This window comes from Pleurodeles waltl, chromosome 5 (assembly GCF_031143425.1).
Source record: "Pleurodeles waltl isolate 20211129_DDA chromosome 5, aPleWal1.hap1.20221129, whole genome shotgun sequence".
In the NCBI taxonomy this organism is placed as follows: Eukaryota; Metazoa; Chordata; class Amphibia; order Caudata; family Salamandridae; genus Pleurodeles; species Pleurodeles waltl.
The window spans coordinates 1801699017-1801718203 of NC_090444.1; the positions used below are offsets into that span (position 1 = coordinate 1801699017).

Sequence of the window (19187 nt, forward strand, 5' to 3'; positions counted from 1 at the left end):
ATTATCAAGTAGCATTTCTCACATCAAGGCCATTAAAATACCAATCTGAAATACTGCTTACCTGCCCACATACAATTATTAACCTCTTTATCTATTTCTATCCAGAAAAAATAATGCATGGCCGCTGGGATTCATATTTGCTTTGGTAAGTCCTGGCACTATACTGGTTTCAACACTGACCCATGTTTCAGCAAACAAAAACATTTTCCTTACCTGGGTATCTCTGCAGAGAAAACCTAGATCGGACCAAGAGAAAAGCTACTTGGGTATTCAGGGAGGCATAACCAGCCATCGTAAAAAACTTATACCAATAAACAGATAACCGAAGCTCATTACACCGCACCCCAGAAACAATGCATCCAAAGAAATAAGGTGAAGAGCCTTGAATCCCTACAACTTTGTATTTATTCTAATTATTGAATGGTTCTGTGTTGCATTCCTTCTCCAATTACCAGTACAGCACTTTAAAAAAAACCTCCACTTACATAGTTACAGTTAAATGAGAAGCACAACACAATTTTATGCAGAAATGTATAGAATAAAGAACATACAAGGGAAGGACAATGAAGCAGTAATAGTCAGAAGTCTATGGAGGATTATTTTGGAGGAGATAAGGGTTAGTTTAGGAATAGGTAGAATACGTTTGTTCCTCGGTGCTTCCTGAAGGCAAAAAGGGGAGCTCAAATGGGATGCTGTCAGGTGAGGCATCCCAGGGAGTGTTTGTGGCACCAGTAAATCACTGGTTGAGACCTGCTCAGAAACTTGCTACTTCAATTTGTAGCAAGTTTTCTTCTTGTGAGAACAGAAAATCTTACAGAAGGGATTTAGACTAAAACTCAGCTCATGACTTTATTCTTGTGTTCCATAACTATTCAAGAAGTCCGCCTTTCTCCTTTGCAGAGAACATCACTTGGTTTGACTGTTCTAAGCAATTATTACTGAAAAGCTAGCCCTTTTTAGTGTTCAGAGCTTTGAAAAAATAATCCCCTCCCAATATCTCATAGTGAAAGTACATCATATCCTTGCCAGTAGGTTAAAATTCCATCACTTACTGACCAGCCAGAACTCCAGGATGAAGGTAACAGTTTATTCCTGTAGATCAGAAGTAAAGGAACCACCAGCCATTTCACAGCTCATTCCACCAGCAAGTGTCAAATTCAGAATACCCACAACAACATAGATTCCAATGACATACACTAGCTTCAGTGAGCAGTGTGAGGTCTATGGTACATAGCACAAACAGAGACCATAACACACCGCACCCCACCAAACACCCCCTCCACCCCCAAACAATTAGAAAAATAAAATGACCAGTAGAGAAAACAAAACAGAAATGCAAAAGGAACGAGCAGAAAGACTGGACATCACTCAAGAAAGTTAAAGAGCAGAAACAAGATTGTAAAAACATTTCATTGTTGTATTCAACAAGTTCAAAATAACCCAAGTTCTAAGAAACTTCATACATTTTGAAACGTGAGGGAAATCGATTTGATTATTCACAGAATGATGTTGGTCTTCAAATCTGATCTCCAATAATCTTGACATGTTCCAAACATCTCCAGTGTCCATCATGGCAACAGTTTTCTTAACTTTCTGTATGATGAAGGGCCCCATGAACTTAGAGGTGCCTTTCCACACTAGGCCTGGCTTCTTAACCAAAACTGTGCCTCCCGCACGCCAAACACAAGCTTTTACACAGTTCTTGGCATTATACCTGGCTTTAAACTTCTTTTGATATTCCTTATGTCTACTAACAATAACTCTTTCAGAACAACTCTTCTTCTCGTCCGCCCCCCCCTTACTTAATGTCAACCACACTGGATTAAGTTTGCAACCAGACACCTTCCCTTGTGTGGGGAAAAAACAGTGATTCTACAGTAATGCAATTTGGAGAGACAAAATGGTTGCTGGTTTAAGTGTCCAGTTGCAAGATGGCCATCTTTATAAATTGCAAGGGGTGGCAGTCTCTGAGTGTTTGGGAGAAGGGCCTCAGAAATTCAGTGAAAAAACACAAAGGCTAAAGTGATGTTATTATTAGGTGAAAATGCCAGTTTTAAACTAAAACATTGAAATCCATCAGTTATATCTTACTGAGCTAACTAGATCTTGTGCCCCCACCATGCCCAGTGTTGTCATCGGTGATGTCATTGACCATGTCATGCGTGATCCAGTCTGTGAGGTCATAATCAGAACACGGTGGCGACATAAGTTCTATTTAGTTCAGTAAAGATTAACTGCAGAATTTCAGTAGATTTAGGGCCAGGTGTATCAAACGATTTTGAATTCGCAAACTGTGCGAATCGCAAAATTCCACCGTTTGCAAATGCAAAATCGCCTTTCATGTTTTATTAAAGGAATTCTCAGTGCAATTTTAAGGAATCGCAAAAATAGCGATACCTTAAAATTGCAACTCCATTTAGGGAATCGCAAATTGCGATTCTCTAAATAGGAAATCTCAAATAGGGAATTCCTATTTACGATTTCCAAAGCACATGTATCAAGCATTTCCTAAATGTGAATTGGGTTAGGAAATGCAATTATCATCAAATCACTTTGGTGGTAAGAATGTACAATTTTTAAAAATGCATTATAAATGCATTTTTAAAAATGACGTAGCGCACACATGCCCCTAGGGCATGTGTGAGCTTCACATGTCCACAAATATTTGTTTGGGGAGCCTTCGGCCCCCAGCACCCTGGGGTTTGCATTACCTAATTTGCGAATTCCTAACTGGAATTCGCAAATTAGGTAATGCTAAACCATTCGCACCTATGGGCCTACAGGCCCATAGGGATAAATGGAGTCCCATTCCCTAATTGCGATACGGTAATATTGATAGCGAATTTTAAGGAATCGCTATTACCGACTCGCAATTTTCATACATCCCATATTGCATTTCTTAAATAGCAATTTCTTAAAATTCGCTATTTAAGAAATGCAAACCGGGAGCTTGATACATCTGGCCCCTAGAGTTTTAAATGTTTTATATTTTAAAAGACATTTTCACTTAACTAGAATGTGACTTTAACCTTTCTTTTTTTTTTTTTTTTTTTTACTGAATTTGAGGTTTTCTTTTTAAATGTAACATAAGATATTACCATACCTAACTAAAATGTGTTTTTAATAATTGTTATAGAAGTTGTCATGGTTGCTGTAATATTTGGGGTAATTAGCAGTGCATAGCTAGGGCGCAAGTTACAATATCCTCAGGGCACAAGTTATAGTGATTTGAGATAACTCTAACTATAACAGGTGAATTTCTATGATTTTGTACAAGTAAATTCATAACCTAACTATAACGTCCCTGTAACCTTTGGTTATTTGGGTACATTTCTATGTCTTTTTTTTTTAATTTTATTTTTTTACATAAACTCATTTTAATTACTATACGTTACTTCAAGTACTGTCGCAGTTATTGCTGCAGGGCCTGTCTCTCTGGGTATGAGAATAGGTGTGAGAGGGTGTCTCTGGATATGAGTGTGTGGCGCCTCGTGTCTTGGTAAGCTGTACATCATCCTGGTAGAAAGCAGGAAGACCTTTGCATACTACCAAGATGGACATTGTGGGGCCAAGCGGGCAGAGCATTCAGGTTATTTGCATACTTGTAGTGATTTAAAGGGAGACCCATGGTCCCAGCCGACTCCCTCCCTCGGAAGCTGGCATTGTTTTTGCACACAAGGAGCTGCTAAGCATGCAGCTCCCTGTCTGCAAAAGCAATTGTTTCATCTCTTTCCATGCCCACGTCTGCGGACTAGGAAAGAAATGAAAACACTGCTACCAGCAAGGCGAGAGACCTTTGAGAGCTCTCGCCCACTGGAAGCAGAGTGTCAGAGCAAACAGCTAAATCCTGGGTGTGGGCACCCCAGGACATAGCAGGAGCTGGCCCTGGGGGGTGGCAGTCCCCAGGGCTATTATTGGCTCCATGAGGGCCCCCCCAACCTTTCAATTTAGCCCCAGGGAGATGGCGGTCCTTCGGGCTGGCGGTCTGCAACGTACCCCCTTCATTATGTTATGGCAGCCCCAGGTAGGTGGTGGTCCCCGGGGCTAATAGAAGCCCTAGGAAGGGGCCCCGTGCACACCCCTCCTTTTTTTCAATCTCCCAATGCCCCCAGGACCACCCTTTTTTTCTTCTTCTTTTTTTTTCTCTTAAATCTCAGGAAAAAAATCCACGAATCTGGATCTGCTGATTTTTCCAAGATTTAGGAAAAAGTGCTTTTTAGCCCTGATGGGTCTGTGAGGGACCTCTAAACCAAGGCTAGGGGCTTAGAGTTACCCTACCCTGGCCCCTTCTTTTTTTATTTTTTTTTGTAGGACTCAGCTAAAGTCGAGTCCCAAGATGGCTGCCAACACCTCCTTTTTGAAGTGTTGGCAGCCGATCACATAACATCACGGGGACAGTTGGATCTGCGTCCATAGATAGCTATACTTTTTAATCTCTGAACGGATTTACACCAAATCACAAAAAGCACTTTTTCCAGATCAAGAGCTAACTTTGTGCCAAATTTTGTATAATTCTGTCCAGTGGTTCGGGCTATAGTTGTGTTCAAAATCCCTATGGGAAAATGCATGGGGAAAACACGTTTTGGGGCTCCCATTTTTCACGGCCCCAGCTTGGCAGATCACCCTGAAACTTTCAAGACTGGGGCTATCATCTAAATAAATGCAGGGGCACCAGCCCTCTCCAGCCCTGGGGACTGCCACCTACCCAGGGGCAAAATCGATTATTAATATGGGGGAGGCTGCACCCTCAAGCAGCCCATAGATGACCCTGGGGACCGCCAACTCCTTGGGCAAGCTTCTGCTATGTCCCAGGGTGCCCACTCCCGGGCCATAGCTGTTATCTCTGGCTTGGCTGGCCCATAACCCTAATAAAATTTAGAAGGCCTGGTCCTGGAGGATGGGGTCCCCAGTGCAGAGAAATATAACAATATTTTAATGCTGGGCCCCGGGAGATGGGGTCCACGGGGCTGAAATGCCTTCACCATGCACTGCTAATTACCCAACAAATTACGGCGCTCATGACATCTTTGATAACATTGATAATATCAATGTAATTTGTAATATTTGCAGTAAAATGTTTGACAAAAAAAGTGTGCATGGCTGGGCCGTGAGTTATGGTTAGCTTAGGGCACAATGCATAATTACTTGAGATCACTCTAACTATCACAGGTAAATTTCTGTGGTTTTGTACGTTTAAAATGTGAGTCCTATTTTTCGAAGCAAGAGCCCTCACACACCCAATGGATGTCATGCTTCATCATCGGGTCTGCTCCTCGTCAGACCGGCGCTGCAATGTCTGACCGGCACCCCACGAGGGGGGCTCTTTGCCGGAGATCTTTTCTCGATGGTGCATTGCCAACAGCTCAAGGGTAGGCACGGGAAGAAAAGAGGAAAGAAAAAAGGACTAAAATTGGCTCTAGACACCGACCTTAGGGCAGCAAATTTATTAATCCAAAATGGGTATTGGCCAAGATTAAAACAACAGAGGGAGTAAGGAATAAGATAATACTCAATCACTCTCTGCAATGCTTAGAGAAAGCAGGGAGCGAGGGACTACCTTGCATTCCCTTTTAATAGGTCAACATGTTTCACGTCTCAGGGGTCCATCCGGATCCAGTGATGCTTCTTCAGGACCAAACAAATCAATACTTCTCCTATTATCCAACACAAAGACACCTGTAGTCTGACACTATCAGTCTCAATGTCTCCAGTCACTTACAAAAGTCAAGTACACCTCAGGCTTGTCACTTCTAGAGTTCAACCTGTAGTACAGTAAACATAGGTTACAGAGTTATAACCCAAAAAGAACATACTATTTCATTCATAAATTTCCAAAAGGAAAAGATGACACTACGGGGAACACACAGTGCTAGCATTCTCAGTGGTAACGTGCACTAAAGACATACATGCGCTTACCGTCCCCAATATGGAATAGGCTCCATAGGATACCACGGGCCTGGAGACGGATGCAAACATTCTAATAACAGTAAAAACAGAAGACATATATGCCTGTTACCTCGGACTTGCACTTATCACAGATATTATAGCTTTAAGACCGCTGCTTTTCTGGGTACGTGTTTGGACTACTCCTGAGCTACTTACATATAAGGAATCCATCCAAGATATTCTAGACAGACCCAACGTGCTTACCATTCCTTGGTTTAAGCACATCTCAAAATGGTTCCATATCCTGGGTCTTAGTAACTACTGGAGCTATCCTTACAATTTAAGGAAAGAGCAGAAGAATCATTAAAAAACAGCTTATTGGGCATGTGTCAGGGGAAACTATTTCCTACATATGTCTCATGGCAGATTGACTTCTCAATTTTTTGACACCAAGTGGCATCCGTGTTTTGAACTGTTTTTGGATCTTATTACTGATCCATTAAGCAAAAGTTTGTATATTCAGTTCAGATACGGATGCCTACCTCTTAAATCTTTTTGTAATAATCGGGATTCTGCTCCGAGAAATTATTTATGCCTGAGCTGTAGCAGTTCTTCTGAAACCATTGTGCATTTTATGTTCATATGCCCAGCGTATAGGATTGCTCGTCAGAGGTGGCTACGCCCAGTTTGTAAGAACATGGGGATCAGATGTTGTATGGATGCCTTAAGGATTATGATGAGGGATACTTCTTGTCCCCTGTTCTGTGCAATCGGCAAGTTTCTTGCGGCTGCATGGTACATACAAATTCGCCACTTAATTTTTTTTTCTTGATTACTATGAGGCCCTATGATTAGTGTGTTATCTTGCTGGATGATACTTTGGCTAACTTGAGGAACAGGGTCTAGGTAGCTACGCATCTTGTGAAGAGAAATACCACCTTGATTTTTGTATTTGTGTTTTTATATTTCTTATGTATTTTTTAATGTAAGATATTTACGGTTTTTACATTTTAATCTTTGTTTTGTGTGATTTTTGCTTTGATGGTTCAAATTAACCGAATAAAGCGATGTGTTGATGATGATGCCTGTTATTGTGTAAAAAGGGGCGTCAAACTCCATACCAAAAGAAGATAAAGAGACCTCTGGACCCCATAAAACTGACAAAGTGGATCATCCACGGTAGTCAAGCATAGATAGGAAAGGGGAAGTAGTAGCCCCAGTCTCTAATCAAAGGAATATCAATTCTATGAACCCTGTTGCCAAAGAAATCGTCCAGAGCAAAGGGGTAAAAGAATGACCAGTGAAAAATCAAGTCAAGCACCCACGGGAAGGTGGAACCAGGAAGGGATAATATTAGACCTGGCAAGCCACCAACAACCTCTCAGTACACAAAGATTGGCGAAAAAAATATATATAAATGGCTAAAAGAAAGTGTAGCCAGTTGTCTCTCAAAAGTATGTAGGGACTGTAAAAAGGAATGATGAAAGAATCTACTAAATATCAGCTCTATGAACCACTTCATTGGGTGTGTGAGGGCTCTTGCTTCAAATAATAGGACTCACATTTTAAACATACAAAACCACAGAAATGTACCTGTGATAGTTAACTCAAGTAATTATACCCTGTGCCCTAAGGTAACTATAATTCACGGCCCAGCCATGCTCAGTTTTTTTTGTCAAACATTTTACTGCAAATATTACATTGATATTATCAATGTTATCAAAGATGTCATGAGTGCCGTAATTTGTTGGGAAATTAGCAGTCCCTTTGTCCTGTTTTCTTCCTTTTTTTTTTTTTGGAACAGTGCCTTTTTTGTTTGATAATGTTAGTATAGGGAGACTATACACTGGGCCATTGATTCTCCCCATCCCTCGTTTATAGTGCATTTAAAATGTGAGCCTAACTATAACGTCCCTGTAATCGTTGTTTTTTTTTAAGTGAATTTCTATTTTATACATTTTTTTTTTAATGTGTTTTTTTAAAAATGTGTGTTTAATAATGTGTGTGTGTGTATATATATATATGTGTGTGTGTATATATATATATATATATATATATCGGCTCCTGCAAGTGTGCCGGGGGGGGGGGGGGTATGGGAATGAGTGATATTTGTTAACCTTAAACCTGAAGAACGCTTCAGATTGGTCTAGCATCTTCACAACCGCTGAAGAGTCTTCCCCGGGTCCATCAGCAAAAGCAGAACTTCTCGGCAAAGAGCCATACTTTGTGTTCAGGTTCTCCAAACGTAATGCCCATAAAGCCTTTGTGTAAGGAAATGCCTCCCTGGCATGGTTACCCCCTTACTGTTTGCCTTTGCTGATGCTAAGTTATGATTTGAAAGTGTGCTGAGGCCTGCTAACCAGGCCCCAGCACCAGTGTTCTTTCCCTAAACTGTACCTTTGTCTCCACAATTGGCACAACACTAGCACCCAGGTAAGTTCCTTGCAACTGGTACCCCTGGTACCAAGGGCCCTGATGCCAGGGAAGGTCTCTAAGCGCTGCAGCATGTCTTATGCCACCCTAGGGACCCCTCACTCAGCGCATGCACACTGCCTCACAGCTTGCCTGCCTGCATCATTGAAGAGACCCCCGGGTCTCCCCATTACTTCCTATACAACACCGGACGCCTGTTTGCACTCTGCACCCGGCCGCCCCTGTGCCACTGAGGGTGTACTTTCTGTGTCTGCTTGTATGTCTCCAGCCCCTCCCCCCCCCGTGCCCTACAAAACCCCCCTGGTCTGCCCCCGAGGACGCAGGTACTTTACTGCTGGCAGACTGGAACCGGGGCACCCCTGTTCTCCATTGAAGCCTATGTGTTTTGGGCACCGCTTTGACCTCTGCACCTGACCGGCCCTGAGCTGCTGGTGTGGTAACTTTGGGGTTGCCTTAAACCCCCATGTTGGGCTAAATTGGACCCAACTTTGAACCCTGTAAGTGTTTTACTTACCTGTGAACTTAACCTCTACTTACCTCCCCCAGGAACTGTTGATTTTTGCACTGTGTCCACTTTTAAAATAGCTTATTGCCATTTTTGCCAAACCTATACATGCTATTGTGATTATTCAAAGTTCCTAGAGTACCTGAGTGAAATACCTTTCATTTGAAGTATTAATTGTAAATCTTGAACCTGTGGTTCTTAAAATAAACTAAGAAAATATATTTTTCTATATAAAAACCTATTGGCCTGGAGTAAGTCTTTGAGTGTGTGTACCTCATTTATTGCATGTGTGTGTACAACAAATGGTTAACACTACCTTCTGATAAACCTACTGCTCGACCACACTACCACAAAATAGAGCATTAGAATTATCTATTTTTGCCACTATCTTACCTCTAAGGGGAACCCTTGGACTCTGTGCACACTATTTCTTACTTTGAAGTAGTATATACAGAGCGAAACTTCCTACACTTTGCAGGACCGGTTTTTGATTGCTAGCAGCTCTGCTACAAGAGCAAACAGTAGAGAGGAGAGTTGGCTTTCCTGACCTCTGTCCCTGAAAATGGAGAAAATGGGACACCTCTGTTCGTTCACTCCTATTGATGCAGTGAGTAACTTGTATCCGACCAGGATTCATCTCTTCATTGCCCAAATACAGATTGTCCAGGACAGTCTCAAGAAAACACTAGCTAACTCGATCAAAGGCATTTTCTGTATTAAGAGACAGCAGGAGTGATAAGCTAGTCTTTTTACTGACCTATTCCATCCATTGTGCCAATCACCCGATGGTATTTGTGACTTGTCTCTGCCTAATAATAAAGCCGTCTTGCAATAGGTTCTATCAAGTGGAGCATGCTTCAGGATGGTTTGGGCAAGATCTTGGTAAAAAATAAATTGTGTGTATTCTGTATTCAGCAGTGCAATTGGCCTGTTGTCATCTGTCTCTTTTCTAGGTTTATTAATTTGATATCTGCCTCGTACGTGGGCGGGTTAAGGCCCAAACTATTTGTAAATGTGTAGAATAGAACTGCAACTGTTTTGCTTAGCTATGTAAAACATTTTTTGTAGAGTGAGACCAGACATCTGTCAGTTCCTTGGGTCTTCACTGGCGCCGTGGGTTTGAGGTCTTTCTGGATCTTTAATATTTCTATAGGGACCTCCAGGGAGTTCAGCCCCTTAACTCTGTTCACGGAGCTGTCTATTCACACAGTCTGAAGTATCCTTCCATGTCCTCTATACATTCCTCTCATAGAGAGCTTGGAAGTGTGCCCTGAAGGTGTCCTGCTTGTTGCACTGCCTAATTGTCGATGTGTCGTCCTGTACCTTTTTACTTGTAATTTTGGTTTTTCCCTTTGCTAATGTAGTTTCTTGGCTGGGAGGGTCTGTTTTTTATCTCCCTTATTATAAAAGACCTGGCCTATTTTTAGTAGTGGACTTTCAGTTTGGTTGACCCTTTGGCCTATGGAGTGCCCTCTGAGCATTGCCAGTTAGTGTTGGGCATGGTTAGATAGTTTCTGCTTGTCTTGCAACTCTGGTGCTCTGGTCTCTGGAGTGAGCTTTTCCTCCAGTGCTCTCTTATCCTACACTGTTCTACTTCCATGCTGACTTCTGCCACACAGGGTTTGCCTTAACTGCACCCCATATTGTAATGCTGAGTGACCCATCTAACAAGGCATTGTTATCAGACCAGTCAGTCGCTTTTAGCATTGTTGCCTTGTATACCCGGACACTGCAATCCCATCCACATCCTCCTGCATGATGTTTGGTGGGGTGCGTACCCACCCTCCAGACCCTTTGCAAAAGCGCCTAATTCAAACAAAAGGATATGTGCGGTTGCGGAGCAGCAACTGTGAAACCAGAAGATGGTGTATGTGGTGTGAGTATGTGGCGTGCTTGTAGGCAGAATAAGAGTGTTCCTTCTTCCAGGTTCGGGGGTCTTCCAGGCACCTCCAAGCCCAGGTCTGTTACCCCTCTTTTAACTGCCGCAGACATGGCTCCTTTTGCTGTGTATGATTTTTTGTGTCCATGTCTTGGTTGGGCGAGCTGAAAGTCGCTCCAATGCCATCTTTTGTGGCACCCATTATGGTCATGTAATAGTCATCTGAGGAAGGGCTCCTGGCATCTGTTGGGAGCATATTTGTTAAGAATGGTATAGGAATCGGTATGCAGAGTAAGTTGGATTTTAATGAACCATCTTTCCCTACCTCGCCTAACTTTGACTTCTCCTCCTGTGTTTATTTTTCAGAGGATTGCCCTGCCTGCGGTCTTTGGGGAGAGAGGCCCAATATTGATGGGGTAGTGTTTGTTAATGTAGCTCCACAGTTGATTCATATTCGGGTAGTTTATCCCATTTGCAGTATGGGAAAGTAAACTGAATGTGTGTGGGATGTACACGGGGTCTGCCTTTCTACCTCATGCTGGATCTCCTTTCCCTGACCTCCTATATCTTTATGTCCCTCTGCTGTTTGAAGTTCTGTTCTTTCAGAGGTGTTATCTATTTCAGAGTTGTGTGTGCTCTTTAGAGTTTTCATCCTTTACTCACCCTAGATCGTGTACTCTACTCTCCAGGGCCCGTATTGCACAATGCTGCGCTGGCGCTAGTTGTGGCTGTGGGTCAGTGTGCGCCCTTCTTCGTAATCACCAGCATGCTTACTCTGGGCCGGCGCTAATGCAGACATGATGTGAAGAGAGATCGTCCAGGTTTTGTGCCTCAGCAATATAATACTGCACACAAACAGGCTTTCAAATGGGCTGAGCACAGAAGAAACAGTGCGCATTTGTATACGCCAGGTGCAAAACATTCCATAATACAGCCCCTGGTCTGCTATCTCGCTCCACAGTTCATGGATGCATGTTTTCGTGTAAGCCTTCAATGACCCTGTGTATCTCATTTAGGGATTGTTCTAGATAAGCATGTATGTCATGCAGGGTTTTTGACCAGTTGTTTTGGACTTGCATCCTTTGACCCACGGTTCTAGAGAGCTCCGATCAGTCTACTGCTATCCTAAAGCACGGCGACCAAGGCATGACAGCCCCCACGCAAGGCAAACTCCAATCTTCAGAGACGGTTTCTTCCTTGAGCTTTATCAAATGACTCCCAGTAAATCAAACAGCCCCCCCCCCCCCCCCCCCCCCCCAGGAGATTCCATCAGTCCGGCTACGTTTCCTAAGAAATCTTTTCCTCCTCCAATACCACAAAATGCTTTGTGGACACCTTGGCTGGCGGCACTCTTTTACCTAGCTGTCACTATTCTCTACTTTTTCCTCCAGAGGGCTCGTACTCCAAGTCTCTGGTGCCACAGTGGTAAGGCATGCCGCACTTGTGGTCCCCAAGGGATCCAACCCTGCCCCTTTCCACGCAGGAGCCTGCCCTCAGACCTGTGTCCAGCCCAGCTCAAGTCAACAGCCACAGTTAGGGCCCATGAGCCCCACATCAGTTGAAACTGGGAACTACCTTCTCTCCATTGGCTCAGTTTTCTCAACCAAACCCAGACCAAGGGGCGGGGTCTCAGAGCATCTTGTAGCCTCACAAATCAGCACCCTACTCGGTGCTCGCCTTGCCCGCGCCTCCCCAAAGATCTCACTTTTGATGCCAGTGAGGTGCATGTCTCAGAGTCGATAGATGCAGTTTGGTAAGCATGCTGTATCATGACATACCACCAACGTTACTGCTTCTCTCATAGCCTTCCACCGAATTTTCTGCTTTGTTTGCCTGAGGACATTGTGTGATGTCCATGCCGGCACTCTGAGCATTCTCTCAGATTAGCTGCTGATTTGGAGCTTCCTGATTAAGACTAACAAAACTTCACACAACCAAGCAGCATTAAGATCCAATTAGCGGAGCCGGTTGTGTTGTTAGGTCTCCTAATGTATCAAAGTAGAGATTGGCAGAAGACTGAAATTGGAGGCTGCTTTGGCTGGTACGTTACTCCTTCCACTTGACCAGCTTCATGATTCTCAGACATCCATACATCCACCAGTAAAAGGTTTTTTTTCTTTTTTTCATTTGTCTTTCTTTTATGGCTTTTACCATGGTGAGAGTGCTTGTTGTGTACCTAATACTAGCCATTACTAGTACTAAAGGTGTATTGCTTCCTTTCCTTGCTTCAATAACGTTTCTCCCTCTTCTTGCAGATTGCGGTCCTGCTTTCCCGCACAGTGGGACACACCCAGCGGCTCATCCTCTGCGGCACGCTGACAGCCCTGCACATGCTTTTCCTTCTGTACCTGCACTTCGCCTACCACAAGGTTGTGGAAGGTAAGCTGCGTCAGGGTAGGGTGGGAGTGATGAGGAGCATGTGTGCTTGAAAGTCCATTATTGTTTTTGTAAAACGTATTATAGGGTTTGAGTTTTATGAGTAGACACTGCTGATCCTAAGAAGATCTCCAGTGAAGCTGTGAATGGCTATCTGTGTTGGTTCTCTCTCAGTTAAACGGGGAGGAATGTTTAGCTTCCTTCAAAATAAGGCAGCAGCATAGTTTATTAATAAAATGAAAAAATAGAATGCTGCGTTCTAAGACGAGGTAGAAGTAATAGTAAATAAAGTGTATTTGTTAAATAAAACCATAAACATACAATCAAGAAAAAACCCCAGTAAAAATCAAAATTTTGGACTTACAAATACAACAATCATTTAGCAAATCTCCTCTAGTAACTGGTGACATTTTTGTAGATCTAGCAGGGTTTGGGATACACACCTAGGGCCATATGTACGAACACATTTTCCCATAGACACAGAATGGGTAAAACCCTTTGCTACATCTGGCCCCTAGTTACCAATGACTTCATCCAACCAGTTATAGGACCAAGAATTCTAACTGATACAATGGGAGAGTCAAGCCTCTCCTGGTTCCCCCACATCCTTAGCCCAAATAAAAAGTGCATTGTGCGTGCTTGTATACAAAAAACACACAAATAGTCGCTGTATAAGTGCATTCCACTCATGAGGGGCAGAATTAAAACTGACACAACAGATAATACAAACCTCTACGAAACCCCCCCCCCCCCCCCCCCCCAAAAAATAAGCAGTCCAACTAGAAAGTGTGTTGTACAAGCTTACGTACAGGCAACTAAACAAGCTGAAAGTGCATTGTACAAGCGTGATTGACTAAATTAATATTGCGAAAGCTGTGCCAGTGAGGCCAAAAAAAGAACTCCAATAAACAATCCTCCTCACACTGAGAGGAGGAGGAGGTGAAAGGTTATGGGAGACTATTCCCACAGGTGGCGATGGACTTGACTTGATTCCCTCTCCTAATGTCAACCTTGTTTCTTAGCTAGTCTGATCAGATTTTTGCTGTAACACCTAATTAGCATACTGAAGAGAACTGAGTTTTCAATAGGGTATGTTAAGTGTGTCTTATTTATGACCTTTCCAGGGGGTCGCACAACTGACTCGACCAGACCAGGCCCTTTAAATAGGCTGTGAGCACATTAGACATTGTCTCTTATAGCAAAATCATGGACAACCCCTCCTGTATAGTACCAAGTTTTACTGAGGGGAAAGGCTGTAGCTTTCTTTAGTTTTGCGATCATTGAAACACAGATTTCAGGCTGATGCCTCTGCAGTCTGGGCCAACTAGAATTGCATCCCTATAGCCATCCTAACTGATCATATGCTCATTTTATTGGTAGTTTGAAGACTTTACTAACTTCAGTGTTCTCCTTATTTTACCACACGCATACATTTAAAATTGCAAAGGCTGTACATTAGTATCTCTACTGGGAACTAAAAGCCCTGATATTTGATAACCTTTTCAAGGTTTTCTAGTTATCCCTCTTGTGCTTTTGGATGGACACAAATGGTATCCCCTGAACTCTTTCACTTCAGCCATCAGGTCAGTCTTTTTTCTATGTAGCTCCTGTGCTAACACACATTACCACTTCACTTTTCTTCTTTATACCATTCCTAGCAGGAGTGTTCCAAAGGCAAACCCATCTGTGCCCGGACCGCGCCCAGCACCACGACTCCTGACCCTCCCTCCCCCCGAAAATACACCATCGCCAAGCTCCACACCCTCAACCCTGTACGCCGCAAAAACACTGCCACCGCACTGACTCGCACTCCACATTAGGGCCTTTTACCTGCACCTCTGCCATTACACCACACACTCCAGCCCACCGACCAGCCCCACCCCGAACACACCTCAGACACCACCTGAACAAAAACACCAACTCGCATGCACCCTTCTCAACACACGCTCACTATGCAAGCATTCCACCGAATTATGGGACCTCATCGCCACCCTCGCATCCGACATCGTCTTCCTCACGGAGACCTGGATCAACCCCACATCGGCCCCAGACATTGCCACAGCGATCCCTGGCGGATATAAAATCACTCACCAGGACCCCACCAACAAGCTGCGAGAAGGAACAGCCATCATCCACAAAGAGACCATAGTTCTAAATCTTTCTTGTACCTTTAATTCCAAGTATTATCCGATTTCCATTTAAATCAGGCGATTGAACTATTTTATCTTGGTCTTTCGTTCTCCCTTGTCAATTTTTGAAGTTTCCTTGCATTCTTTAGGTTGGGAAAGGGCTTTACAGATCTACCTACAGCATACCTCTGAATTTCGTAATTCTAAATCTTTGTGACTTTTGACTCCATCAAGAGAGGTCATACAATTCTCTTATTAGATGGATTCAGACCACCCTTGAGAGGCATGGCTGCTTCCTGGGTAGTTCCTGAGATTGTTTTTATTGTTCGTGTTTGCAGGGCAGCCACTTGGGCTTTACTGAATACTGTCTTTAGTCATTATAGATTTCATGTGGTAGAAGCTTAAAATATTTTTGGAATCTGCTGTCTAATCAGCAGTTGCTATATAAATGACAGCATTTTTTGTAATTACATTTACGGGTACTGTTTGGTTGTGTTTTTACATCAATTTATGTTATTCTTTTTTAAATCTTTATAAGTTAGGAGTGGAACGAGGAGAGGTAGTGAATGGGTAATGCTTGGATTATTTACTATAATCGTCACTCTGCTGAATCTTTTCTTCTTCGGCCTATGCCTGTTTCTCTCCTTGATTGCCTAGAGTGTTAGGCATTCATTTATTTAATACCTTATATATTGCTTTTTGCCTCAGTAAGTAATTTGGGAGAGGACTCTCTTATCTCTCCTCCCAGGAAGGGCGGAACATTTCACTTTTGGGGGAAGTTAAACTCCTGTTGCTGCGGTGCAACAAGTGTTGAGACTGGGATGAGGAAGATAAATTGGTGTCACGAAGGTTACAGCAAGTAGTCTTAGTATCTCCCTCACGGATGTGCCTGTGAACTGCAACATATTGGAACCGTCTCAGTTTTTTCTTCTGTGGTTGATATTCCTATGTTTACGCCTTGGAGTGATTTTGATGAGTTTTTGAACTAATCGTCCTGTATTTATGCCCTTCTGGAGTTCGTGATCTCTCGGAAAGGCCTTCTCATTTTTGTCCATGCTTTTACTGGTGTTTGTGTCATCACAAGCTACTGACCAGAGTGTTACCCCATGAATAAGTTTGAAAAAATAAGGAAATGCTGAGATTAATCTTAAAATTCCCCAAAACAAAGTGAGGCAAAGCTTTGGCAAATAAAATCTATATTTTTTTTAACGAACCACCCCAATATGAATCGGTACAGGAAAAAAAAACACTTGGAACCCCTTTTAATGTCTGGACACATTTTTGGTTCCTTTGTTCCCTTTTCACTTCTGGTTTCATGGGATTTCTCTGAAGTTTAGAAAGGCTACTTGGGCGTGTTCAGGACGCCCTGTAACCTCCACTTTTTTGTTCAATCCAGTGACCTATACATGTTTATTGGTTTGCGGTGGTTACCGCATACAATGCTCAGTCTGTCTGACAGTATCACTCCTCTGCCCTGCACAGGGATGTTCACTCGAGCAGTACTGACGAGTTTCAGCCCTTAGGTGTGACCAGAGACCCTTCTCTGTCCAGCTAAGAGTCCAGGCCACTTAGAAGCCTAGCAGAGCTCTGCACTTCTGGGCGAGCAGCTCTTCTTTCCAGGCGCCTGCTTGCCCCCTCCCAGGTCCTTTGCGCAGTTAGCATCAGTGCGCCTCCCCAGTCTCTGGAGCATCACCTCAGCGTAGGTGGTCTTTATACTCGCCGTTTGTGGTCCTCCGCTGTATGTGGATGAGGCGGACATCTCAGGAGCTTTTCCTCATAGGTCCCTCAATGCTTGTTTCCAGAAATGGGTTGTAGGTGATATTGCTGCAGCCTCTGCTATCCCAGCCGATTGTGATGGTGGTTTAGCAGTTAGAGTCCCACGCAGAGGGATAAACTCGTCCTGACCTTCCAAATACGCGCACGGCCTTCACTCGCCCTTCCCAGCCTCCAAGAAAAGAACATTTAAAAGCCCCAGAAAGTTTTCCCTGTAGGACATCTAAGCCAGGAAAAGCCAAAATGCCATTTTGAAGTGATTGCAAACGTATAATCTATCTTTGTGTATATGTTGGTGCAAAGAGTTGAGAGAGCAGTGAGGATGCTTACACGAGCTTGTGTTAATGTTTTTTCAATAAAAATGTTGTGCTAAAGAGTGTTGTCTTGGGAGTTCAGTTACACAACTGGCATTTAGGGTAAGTACAACACAAGGTCATTCTTTTCCCGCCAGAAAACGTTCCTTTTATTTTAATCTATATATTTGAAGATAATGTGATGAATAATGTGCTTCTCCCACTATTACCAAATGATCATTCTCTAACACTGGTATAGCGGGCGGGGGTTGAAGTGGGACTGTATTGTGATGTCCTAGACTTCCCTTTTGTTGTGATTGTAATAAGTGTGCTGTACGTGGTGCCACGGGACATTAGCACCAACCTCACCTTTATCACCACAGCATAGTTCTGATGCCCTGACTGTGCTGCTGGATGCTCGACTCAGAAAAACTTGGGTACTCCAGGATAAATATTGCTAACAGGCACATAACATTACCTCCCTGTCCTTGACTTTACCAGCGGCATCTCACATGAACCGGCCTCCCTTCATGGGAAAACAAAACATGTGTGATTCTCTTGTGGTGGGCCTGGTCTCCATCAACCTTGATGGGCTCCGCAGTCTGTCCTTATCTGCCTACTTAGGCTTGGGCTGAACGGCAACAAGAATCCTGTCCTCCTGCTGCTCGTCTTGTGGCTGGTCGGAAATCAGTGAGTTCCTCTGGTCTAGTTCCCACAGAAAACCCCTTTCTGGCTCTGGCGTGACGGAGGAGCAGTAGTGTGGAGTCGGGAACATCCTCTCCTCACCCAGGCGCTTTCTGCCGTCAGAGCACGGCGGCTGTGGGTGAAGCTGTCAGTGCCTGGGCTCTTCAGTGAAACCAAGATCTCCAGGTTCCATTGTTAACGCTGCTGTAAATCGAGGCTGCACCTTCATGAGCTTAAATTCATTTTTGACGGAGTTGTGCCTTCAATTTCCCTTCTTCCATTCTATCTCTAGTGCTATTGCCTTCAATCTTCCTGTCTCCTTATGTTTTTTAATCATAATTTCTTATTTCCCAGTCTATCTCATGCTATCTTTTTTCTTTAAATATTACATGACGTTCCCCAACTTACTTTATTCTCTCTTGCATCTAGGTATCCTGGACACGTTAGAAGGTCCGAATGTGCCCCCCTTTCAGAGAGTGGCCAGAGATATCCCTGTGGTCTCCTCGCCCATACTGAATGCAACCATGAGAGCCCTGGTGATGACCGCACAGACCCACTGAGGACAGAGACTGAGGGCAGACTCTGGCTGTAGACTCTGCGTCCTTCGCCGGATCGGACAATGGTCACACTGACACTGCTGGCTACTGGGTCAAACTTCAGTAGAGTGGATATATTTGCTACACAACTTCCTTTTCTATGTTTTCTGCTATTTTTATTTTAGATTGTATGTTAGAGGTGGTAGTGTGGAGGGAACGCTCTGTAGGGCGCGCTCTCTCTCTCTTCCGTGCCTGACCCTGGCCCTCCACAGATCCCGTGGAGGAGTGATCCTCTGGACTTTGTGAACGTCTGCAGTGTTTCCTAGCTGTGTTCTTCTCTCCACTGCTGGGCGCTTGATATTGTACTCCAGCAAGGCATGAACTCCACACTTCATTAAAAGATGTTGATGTGATCATGGGACCTTCTTTTCCACCGCGTTTTCAGCCTATTTCCTCCTACGCACTGCTGTGTTTTATTTTCTGTATTCAGTGCAGCTTTCTATAAATGCTGTTTAGGGGCCGGTGTTCATAAGTGAACTGGCTTTCTCCATCGGATGAGTCCAGTGTAAGATCACTCATTCACACAAGAGAACTGCTCTTCCCAACAAGAAGCTCGCTGGCTTAGGAGACACTGTGGTGAGCCGCCACTTTGCTTCACTCATACTGTGTCATTGGTATTTGTGTGTGGGTCTT

General features: G+C 43.7%; 1 protein-coding gene across 2 annotated transcripts in view; it reads left to right on the plus strand.

Annotated features, from left to right (window-relative positions):
• The window catches only part of YIPF3 (Yip1 domain family member 3), a 63300-nt gene extending 44393 nt beyond the window's left edge, over positions 1-18907 (plus strand). For both annotated transcript variants that reach the window (XM_069236258.1, XM_069236259.1), the window contains 2 exons: positions 12959-13082; positions 18388-18907. In XM_069236258.1, coding sequence (XP_069092359.1) covers positions 12959-13082; positions 18388-18518 — 255 coding nt within the window. In that variant the 3' untranslated portion in view covers positions 18519-18907. The remainder of the gene's footprint in view (positions 1-12958; positions 13083-18387) is intronic.
• Positions 18908-19187: the final 280 nt, after the last annotated feature.